Raw genomic sequence first — 11149 nt, forward strand, 5'->3', positions numbered from 1 at the left:
GACAGACTATTCATGCCGAGACGATGGAATTCACAAGAAATTACTTGATCGGCCTGACCCAAGAATAGATTCCGTGGATATGTCTTAGATCCCATAATCAAGCACAAGTCTAATCAGCTTTAGACCAAGAGTTTAAAGGCAAACCCCATCCCCCCACCCCCCCCTTTTTTTTGGCTCACAAGATTGTCTGAGTCAGCTTACGACTAACTCAATTAATTCTTTCTCCAATCCGATAAAAGACAGACTATTCATGCCGAGACGATGGAATTCACAAAAAATTACTTGCTCGGCCTGACCCAAGAATCCAACCCTAATCAATAATATGAGGATCAAACCCACGAACAAACCGAACTAACGGCTGGGGTTGAATCTTGCTTAGGCTTTTAGCCCATCGTTTCATGTCACCTGAAAGGATAACCGATGGGACCCTAACAAGCAAACACCCCCCTTCTCCCCAGAGTACTCCAAAAGTGGCATCTCTTTTACAAAATGATTGAAGTCATATGGAGAGAGTGGGAGGGGGGCACACTTGTGCCTTACTTCTTCTAAGTGTTTTCGGTTGACTTTTTTTTCCCAATACTTTCCATTTTTATATGGAGCAGTGGTTTTTAAAATAAAGAGATAAGAGCTTATGAAGCAGAGACCAGGTAATGTGGGGAACACATTAATGCAGAAATTGGAAAAAAGAAGAAGAAAAGAAACAAGAAACAGAGGCAAATAGCTGTGATCCTCCTTGCTTTAAAAGGGATAACATAGCATTACGGCATTCTCCAATACCAACAGTGTGAAGAAGGGATTGTGGGACATCGTTGAAATTGAAGAACTTAGAGTTGACATTTGAAGGACTTGGCAATCTTGTCTAGATAGTGCTTCTGATTTGATAGATACAAGAATTGTACTATCCGCGCAGATTTTACAGAAAAAGCGTCCAGAATATAGTGCACCGGGGGCGAGAAAATTATCTTGGCTCGCGGTGGATGGGCTCCATCGAGAAATGAACGCAACCCCGGCATGATCATAAGAGATCATGGTGCGGTTGAAGTGCTGCATGTGCGTAGGTCATCTTGGCGATCGGTTCCTTTTTACCACAAAAACCTCTTCGGTCGGGAAGCTGCCCATCGACGATCATTCTGAAGAGGTTCGACAAAATTCTTTACGCGTCAGGTTTCTTTTTCAGAAATGTTTGGTGGAATGTTTTTCTCAAAAGTTGTGTTTGGTTGTGGGAGGGAGTGTTTGAGAGACATTGTAGGGGCAAGAGGGGAAGGTTGGCTTGGCCCTACTCAGGAAAAAGTGGGATAGCTAGGTGTGTCATGTCTAATCAACATTGATACCCAAATGAAGAATGGCAAGAATATTGCATTATTGGGTCTCTTTCATCCATCCTTTTTGCCCCCTCCTTTTCTTTGTCTTTTCTCATCGAAGGAAGGTGGATAAGGTGTGCCCCCACAAGCCTCTTCATAAGTGAATCATAGCCTGTGGCAATGGTTGGTTTTGGTTAAGAGTATCGGGTCTACTGGAAATGGTACGAACTGCCCCCCTTGTAATTTGATATGACAGTCATGAAGACTAAGACCTCATTCTACTAAGGTTCTTATTTTTTAAATACTTATTTTTCACTTTACAAAATAGGTCATTCTTTCACAATACATCACATTTGTTTACTGTGGAGAAGAGGAAATGGAAACAAATTTACGGCAAAACCGGAGATTATACCGGGTGTAATATTGGTGGATAAACTTAGAGCTCCCAAATACCAAATGATTCCAGAGTAAAACCCGACATCGTGCCTCAGGTAGACGATACTCGAGAATAGCAAATGGGTCAATACAAGTCAAAACTGTAAACCGAGTTGAACCGAAAGCACCATTCCCAGAAAAACTAATGGGACGTGACACCCCCCATCGTAAGGAAAAACATTCAACCCAGAAACGAGTTCCTACTAATCAAGAAATTGATTTCTTCAGGATTTCCTTCGGGTTTTACATAGCATTTCAGGGGAGCAGCGCATATAGACTACACTTCAACTATCTGCAGAAACAGAGTCATGTCATTCAAAAACTGAAACATTTCCACTCCAGCTGCACGAAGCTACTACATTAGGCATTGTTGGATGGAAAGCAGCATCTGTGCAGGCGTGTTCATACGCCTTGACTTTCTTGATGAGGTTGGTGGATCGAGAGTCGTAAAAGTAAATACATCCATCCGAGGAGCCCGATACAAGCTTCTCTCCATCCGAGCTGAAATTACACTTGATAGGGAAACCAGAAACACCATGGCTTTCGTACCTCTTGTACTTGTCGAGCTTGAAAGGGGGTCTGGAAGAGAATATAGCGATATAATTCGCGTTTGACTGTGCGACAAAATAAGAATCAAACGGGTGGTGCCTAATACAAGGACAAGTATAGGCTTCGACATAAACCTGAAAGAGGTAAAAGAAGTGGTTAGTCAACGACAATCATCAAAATTTCCAAAACATGAATGACTAGAATACTCATATATAGAATTCAACTGGGTAAGTGAATTGGACAGAAAAATTGCTTAGATGAAATAGGTTCGCCCAGCCATATAAATTCCAGGCTTAGCCCCTTAGGACCTCCACAAGCATGGTTTCCTCATGGCTACGAAAGCACTTCCACAATAAATTCATCACAAAGCTTCACAGTGCATTCCCCCCATTCCCCAAAATCTCTAATCACAGAAACCCAATAAAACACGAAGGGAAAAGACATATAATTTTCCCCTTTGCACCAAATTTCAGGGTCTCATACCCCGCATATGACATCTTTCCATGTAAAGTCACACTTACAGAGAAACTTACAGCTTCTATCCTTCCATCTGGTTCGAAAGAGAACATTCAGATCTTTAAATGGCATTGAACTATAACCATAGTGTCCGAAATATGCAGCTTAGACTCGAATCAAAATGCCAATTAGTTTCACTACTGAAGTTGGGAACTTGGGGAGATGCTGTTGTATGGATTTATTTTCAGACTACTTCGATGTAGCAGTAACGTCTAACCTATGCTTGCGCCTTAAAATAGAAGCCCTAATTTAAGCATTTAAGCACCAACAACTAGCAGTTGACTCAACTAAATAGTATATATAACTGGGAATTGCAAAGGTTTGCTCCCAAATATTAGCAAACGTTACAGAACTATGCAACAATTCCTGTAATTAATGACGCCAAGAAATCATCAGAAGAAATGAGTTTTCATGAAAAGTCACTTACCTGATTTGACAGTGGAACTTGGCGAGAGATATCCCAAATTATTATCGAATTTTCACTGACGTTGCCTATGGATATATCGCTTGAAGAGATGAATTGGTTGGCATCAATGGTGAATTCAACGTCAAGGATTGGACTTGGACCTCGAAAATACTCCTTTACCACCTTCCCAACTCTAATATCCCATAACCTAAGGAAGCCCTTGGACCCCCCAGAAAGGAAGAGGTTGGAGTTATTTGGATGGAACTTTACAACTCCGACAACTTGGTCTTCCTTGAAAACCTGAGTCTCTGAACCCCTTTCAACATCAATTAACCTGGATGTGCTGTCATATCCACAAGAAAGTATAGACAGTCCCTGTTTCGACCACTTCACATCTTTAACTGCTGCATTGTGATAGTTCAATATCCGTGCTTTCTTCTGATCTCTGCTCCATACATTCCATATGCAGATTGTATGATCCATTCCGGCAGATGCAAGAAGATGGGCTGGAGACTAACTTCAATGGAAGATCAGAAGGCAAACATATTGCATAACAAGCAAAAGACTACATATTTTCAAGTAATAAACAATTAATCAGACACTCGGCAGATCCTTTCAGCGACTAAAATCTTGTCCATACAGAGAACTTTTTTGATGTGTTGTCCATAGAGATATCTATAAAATGGATGCATCATCTTGCTAAAAAAAGTTAAATCTATGACATAGAATAGACAGTACGGATATCTATAAAGCAGAATCCGCATGTTTACTGTTTTGGCACACCTTCATATTACAAAGTTTTTGGGTAAAAAAGAGGAAGCTAAATAGGATTAAGTTTTAGCAGTCAGTGTCATGATGTCGTATCAGTCCAACTTAAGGAAGGTATCAAATATCAACATCTAAATGTCTAAATGTCTAATGCCATTATGAACTAGTTGAAGTCTCCGAGATACACTAAAAAGCTATGGCTCATTTGGTTTGTCGTGATCTGGGTGAAGTCGCTCTACATAGAAATGGGTTCTCAACATGATTTACCAGTAAATATGTTATCTGATACAGTAGCTGAGATGATGACACATGTTAAAGTCGATCCGTTTCCTGAGACAGATTGTACCATTTCGTTCACTCAAACCATGCATTAGAAACCCCAAAAACATATTTCTATTAAAATCTTCCATCCCAATATGAATACCCATTGCTTGTCAAAAAGTTATTCAACAAGGACAATCATAAGTTAATGCCCACATTTACATGAAGACAAAGAGATGACTGGCAGTTTCCTCTCTCCTCTTACCCCTAGGACCAAAGTGAACAGAATCCTCAAGGGCTTTCTATTTCCTGATGCATTGTGCAATTTGATTTTGGGCAACGGTTGTCTGTGCAATACGTTTCTTCATGTCGTCATCTATTTTTATGAGCAAAGTTCCTGATAATGAACAATGAATTGTTCATTACCAAATTTCAACTCTGGCCCTTCCATTGCACCCTCAGTATTAACATTCAATCACTTGGTAGCACATGACAATAAAATGGGTAACAAAACAAAAGCATATAAAAATTGCAGACAAAGAAGGATAGTTAATCCCAGACTCCCAGTATCAATTCTTTGACACGATAAGAGAACTCACCATGATTTGTTGACCACTGTATGACATTGACAGCCTTTGAGTGGCCACTAAGAGCTACAGAGAGCTTTTCAGACATTTGGGCCAGCCCTCCTTGTCCCTTTGTTTGACGCCTCAGTGAGGACAAAATTCCACGAGGGAGATCTGAATCCAAAATGCTTCCCGCAACTGATAGAAGAGTGCACTTGAAGTTAGTGTGATTATTCCTCATAAGGTCATGATTATCAAGTTGAAAAACCACATAGCCATAGGATTAGAGATTATCCATAAAGATGTTTACAAAGCACATGCTGATGAAATCAAGGAAGAGTTGAGCTTCATACTTTAATACTTTAGGAGTTTAGGGCAAGGCGCCAATTGAGATAGTAGTCATATTTAGGGAAAGGAGCTTCATTAGGTTTTTATTCATGTTTTTCTTGTTTCTTCTCCCTCCTGGATCCTAATGGATTCTACTTCTCAATTGAAGTGTACCTGTTGGAGTCAAACTGACTTTGCGAAAGTCATCTTATGGCTTGATATAGTGTCGAAAAGTCAAAAAATATCAATGTTGTAGCACCGGTTCAGTGCCATTTTGGCACTTTCAAATTTTGAAAATTTGATTAACTTATCTCATTTTTCGATACGGATCTATTGAAATGTGGCAGATATAGCCAAGATAAAGTTGCTGTCAAAATATGACGCCAAAGATGTATTTTCCATTTTTTTGGTGGCAACTTCGCCTTACTGGGAGAGCACCCTGTTATCATATATTTTGCCAAATTTTGGCTCTGGCATTCAAAATGGCTCATAGGTGAACTTGTTCATACTGTCTGGGAAACCATTTGAACACTTTGTTGCACTTGGCCCACCAAAATCTTCCTAGAAAGCTGCAGCTAAATTTGCAACAAAACAACAGAAGGGGGAAATTCCGACCACAATATTCATTAGCTAATAATTTTGTAACACGAAAAGTTCCAATGCAATGGATTCACCATGTACAACAGCAGGAAAGGAACTATTTACTTATCTTTCCCAAGCACAAGAAATAAACAGCAGCCCCTTTGGATTGTAAGAAAGGGTATGATAAGAAAGGGGACGGAGGCAAGGAGCCAATCAAAAAAGTATCATTTTCATACTTTTCCCTCCATTTCTCACCAAATTACTCAATCCAAATATTTAAATTTGGAAAGAAACCCTTATCCATCCTTTTCTTTTCTTGTCAAATCCCTCAATCCAATGGGGCTGAAAGCGGAGCCAGGAATTAGCATTAGTGGCGGCACCTTTAAACACAATTCAACAAATTATGCCAAAGGATAAAAAAGCTAAACATTTTTATCAAGAAAGTTAAGTACAACCTTGTAAAAGTAAATGAATTGCTTGAATTGTCTCAGCGGATCAAGTCTAAGAGCAATTCGATATGCAGGAACTAAAACGTCCATATTTAGCAATCTTGCGTTATGGGTTCTTTCGATCGTAAAGAGAAACAAAGAAACAAGACTATTATCAAAATCATACTTACTGAATACAGTACAAATGCATATAGGCCATGGTTTAACCACTACTGGATTTTGGACGTTATGCATTGGAAAGTGGGAGAGAAGTAACAAACCAGGCGATGTTGCCACCGGGTCAGGAGGCGGGGTCGGGTCAGGAACCCTGGGAACCGAACCCAAGACGGCTCGTTCTCTCTTGGAAATGTATCTGCCAGGAATCGGAGATTCCGCTGGCGGGTGCGGGGCGGGGTGCGGGCGAAGTTGGGGCAAGGGCTCGGGGCGGGAACGAGGGTGATCGGATCTGGGTCGCTTCGACGGAGGGGGAACGACGGGTCTCCGGTGTTCGGGTTGGTCGTCGTCGTCGTCGTCTGAGGCAGTTGAGTAGGCGTTGCAGAGTAGATCCATTGTCGGGTCGAAAGATTACGGATCTGTTGAAATTAAAGGAACCTTTTTCCTTCTTTCTCACTCTCGTTATAGCAAATTCTAATTCGGGAAAATATACTAACAAAAATTAATAAAAATTTATATAAGACGATACTAAAAAACGATTTTTTCGTCTTTTACAAATGTTTTTTTTTTGTTCTAGATGAACTTTTTTTTCGACTTTTGTTTATATTTATATTCTTCATTATCAACCTCACAACTCGTTTTTCCAAGGGCTCATAGATTTTGTGGGACTCGGGAATGTTACCGAGCGGGTGTAAAGCGGTTGATCCGATGGTTCATTTTGACATGGACGGCTCGAATCAAGTTTGAGCGTATAAAAATTGCATATAAATTTGAACTATTCATTACTTGGTTAAAATCCGAACCATCAATTATCGAAATTCGACACTTTACAAAAAGATGTTGCCAGAGATGCTTGGCTGCATCTCCTATTCCTATTCTTGGGGTGGGCAACAAGTATGTGTTGACAATACCTTAACCCTAAATTATCTGTATTTTCTAAGAGCATCTCCAATCTAATAAACAAATGAGTCGTGGGAGCGAAAATGGTCCTTCTAAACTCCGACGGTTTTTTTTTTTTTTTAAAATGATGATGACTAGGCATTTCGGCTCAATTCAACTTCACTACTTATATCTAACTTTGATGTGTGAATGGTGGATAGCAAAAATATAGAGTAAGGTTGGAGTATATAGATGAAAAAGTATAAATAAACAAATTGGACAATGCTAACCTCCGCCTAACGGGTGAAGGATAATGTGTAGAAAGTGTATCGATATCCGAAAAAAATGTATTGTTATTCGAGAAAATATATTGATATCCTTTTTTTTTTTGCCATTACATGTTTAATATCCTCAGTTTAATGAGCAGAGATTAGCAAGACCGGAACAAAATAAACAATGTGCTTTTTATAGACTTTTTGATTTGGATAAATAAAGAGTTGGGTTGGAGAGTGTAGACCGGATTAATGTTCTCTTTTGGATGGACCATTGACCCAAAGCTCGAGGATCACTGGCATGGGCTTGCGATTTTTGGGCCTACATCAAACTGGCCTGAAAACTAATTGGGCTCTGGATCATTTTACATAGAGCATTATTTAGGAAAAATGACGGCCAAGGACGTGTTTTATAATTAATACCCTCCAAGGACATTTTCAGCATTAACAAATGTACTCAAGTGTTCTCAGTATGTCCTTGGAGGGTATTAATTATCAAAACACGTCCTGGGCCGTCATTTTCCCCATTATTTATGCCAAAGCATCTCTTAAAGTTCATTTTCTTAACAAATTTACTTCACTATTTTGAAGTCAATGAACTTACAATTAGTCGACCTTGAGGTATGGCCCAATGGTTGTGTAAGTGCTCCTTCGGAGCGTGAGCTCTAGGTTCGACTCTTATGGATAGGAAGTTGACCCTTGTAGTAATCTAACAAATACTCGCATACTATCATCCTATCAAAAAATAAAAAAAGCTTACAATTAGCCAGGACATAGTTGATTGCCCGTCTCCGGTCTATCACCTGCAAAATTGGATAACCAAGGGAGTTTTATTATTTATGGCACAAGTAAGTGCACACTAAACAAATGAGAACAGAAAGAAAGGGAAAGTTTTAGTTTTCTAGGCTTTCACTCGTAGGTAAGGATGAGGAATTGCCCCAACTTGAATTGGGACAGCTCGTATACACTGGAATCGGTCACTGAAATAGTTGAGATGCGCGTGATCTGGACACCTGAATTGCAAAAAAAAAAAGTTCTTTTAAATTAGCCTAGGACTTCTTCTAAATTACTAGGAAATGGCAATTACAAGTACAATGATACGAGAAAGGGAAGGATAATAAGAGCCAATTTTGGAAAGCAAAACACACACTTCACGAACACGTTGTGAGGCTGGAGTTGGGTTTTTTTTATTGTTGCTTTTCTTTTCCTTTAATGGCTGTTTGGCCTGGGGATTTTCCAGCTGGTCTCCCAGTCTGGCTTGTACTAGTCTAGTTTTTTTAGATCCAGTGGATATTAATGGTGGGTTAATAAGCCGTACTAGTCTAGTTTTTCTAGACCCAGTGGATATTGGTGGTGGGTTAATAATTTTAGGTTTATTGTCGGTTGAGTTGTTTGGCCGGAGTCTTCAACTGTGGTAGGGTTTCGTTGCGTGTCTGGATTGTGCCAGCAGTTTGGTTGCGTGATTGGGCTGTAGCCGGAGGTTTCGGTGTTCGTCCACATTTCATATGTGCTTTCTTCGGGTTTGAGCTAGGAGTCCGTTCGGGTTTCTTTTCTATCTGAACCTAGATTGATTCCTAATCTAAACGTTTCGTCGGTCTTGCTTCTGCTAGGGGTCTCTGTGTCGAAATTTTGATTCATTCCTGTATTTTTTGATAGAATCTGTATTGCTTTCGGGTTTTGACATGAAATGACATAAAATTGACATTTTCAAAAAAAAAAAAAAAAGTGGTGCCAAATTTCTCAGGCTAAAACATACCCTCTTCCAAGATGGTGGTTGTTCCAAATTGAGATTTAATGGGTGCCAAATTAAAACACCTTCATCGATCAACGGATTAAGAACAACGAAAGCTACTATACAAAATCCACATGATCAGCTGACTGACTGAACTGGTTTTGAGTTAGGGCTGAACCTGAAACAATGGAAGATTTAGAAGAGACCTCACCTCCTGTTTCTATGTCCGGCAATCCCGTCAATTTCTTCCATAGCTGCTTCCTCTGCTCGACGAACCAGAACCGCCAGGTCCGCCACATTTTGCAATAAAGTGGGTTTCATCAGGTGCGGCCAAGTCTATTTTCACAAAAAAGAAATCACCAAAATCACCTCCGATTATCTATCAATTGATGTCCGATTAACAAGATCTTTAGCAAGTTTTATCTTCTTGACAATATCTAAAACTTCAACAGTCTCGATCACGAATATAAATCCGAATGAGTTCGCAATTTACCAATTAGAAGACGCAGTTCAATTGGGTTTGATCAAGTGTTGCAGCATCTATTTTCATAAAAAAAAATTCACGGAAATTGTCTCCGATTATCCATCAATAGATATCCAATTGGCCTTACCTTTGATTAAGTTTATCTCCTTGAAAATCTCTACAACTTGAACAGTCTCGATCAAGAATATAACTTTAGATGAGTTTGCAATTTACCAATTAGGCGCCGGAGTTCCTATAATACGCACTTCGCAGGTAGAAGATGAGAAGTTTTGTTGAAACCAAGCGACGTCGTTTTGATTAAACCTCCAGTGTTGAAGACGCGCGGTCTTTATCGACCCGCCCAAGGCGAGGAAGATCCATCTTTAACAGGTCGTTGTCCCCATTCTCTCTCTCTCTCTCTCTCATCAGCGGCTCAAAATGTCAATTTCCACTTCATTCCGACTATTCTACTACACCAAATTCCCACAGGCCCTCCACCTCCGCCGACCCACTACCCCAATCTTCAAAACCCTCTTATTCTTCAAATCAATCTCTATCCAAAGACTACCCACAACAAACCCACCTCTCTCTTCACCATCACCCCTACCATCTTCATCATCTCATCCCTTTTTCTCTCTCCTACCCATTTCAGAACTCCCTCCAAAGCTCCAAGAAATCGTCAGGCTCTTCCAAGCCGTGCAACAACCCAAGGCCAAATACGAACAGCTCCTTTTCTACGGCAAAAACTTGAAAACCCTAGATTCCCAGTTCAAAACCAGAGAAAACAGGGTCCAGGGTTGTGTCTCTCAGGTTTGCAATGGCGGACCGACCCGCGTTTCATATCTCTAATGGAATCATAGTAGTTCTTATCTCAATACTGTTATTAAAGTTGCATAAGTATTGTTATTGTTAAAGCATCCAACTCCAAACCAATTGGCAAAGAGTGGAGAGGCTGCCCAGACTCATATACTAGTATTGGAAGAGATAATTAACCAATGTGGGACAAATCCCAACACTCCCCCGCACGTGCAACCCCTGACTTGCACGTGGAGAGGTAAACAAAGGATCCGGAACACACGGATCACAATGAAATAAAGTGCAACTATGGCACAAACAAAGGGGAAAAGCCTCCGAAACTCTAGCTCTGATACCATGTTTGAAAATAAACACAATTGTGGAGTAATTTTCTGATAATTCCATTCATCGTAGTTGTACAATATATATAGTACAAACATTAACAAGGAAAGAATACAAGATTACATGGAAATATTCTACACTTATGGCATAAAATAAGATTACACAATTAAGGATATTGACCAAATCAAATATTGACTAAATCATATCCTTAATTCTAGCACTCCCCCTCAAGTTGGAGCATGTATATCGCACATGCCTAACTTGTCTAAAGAGTGACTAAAAACACTGCTGGCAACAGCTTTGGTAAGGACATCGGCTAGTTGGTCTGCAGACTTCACAAACGGGAAAGCAAT

General features: G+C 40.0%; 1 protein-coding gene and 1 pseudogene across 1 annotated transcript; one reads left to right on the plus strand and one right to left on the minus strand.

Moving 5' to 3' along the window:
• Positions 1-1936: 1936 nt before the first annotated feature.
• LOC131323168 (uncharacterized) lies at positions 1937-6805 on the minus strand. The gene is made up of 4 exons (XM_058354849.1): positions 6421-6805; positions 4836-5000; positions 3229-3713; positions 1937-2419 (listed from the first exon to the last, which is right to left on the minus strand). The coding sequence occupies exons 1-4, from the start codon at positions 6707-6709 to the stop codon at positions 2048-2050; spliced, it is 1311 nt and encodes a 436-aa protein (XP_058210832.1). The 5' UTR covers positions 6710-6805; the 3' UTR covers positions 1937-2047.
• A 3261-nt stretch (positions 6806-10066) lies between these two features.
• The window catches only part of LOC131322417 (sufE-like protein 1, chloroplastic/mitochondrial), a 6505-nt pseudogene continuing 5422 nt past the window's right edge, over positions 10067-11149 (plus strand).

This window comes from Rhododendron vialii, chromosome 4a (genome assembly GCF_030253575.1).
Source record: "Rhododendron vialii isolate Sample 1 chromosome 4a, ASM3025357v1".
Lineage (NCBI taxonomy): Eukaryota > Viridiplantae > Streptophyta > Magnoliopsida > Ericales > Ericaceae > Rhododendron > Rhododendron vialii.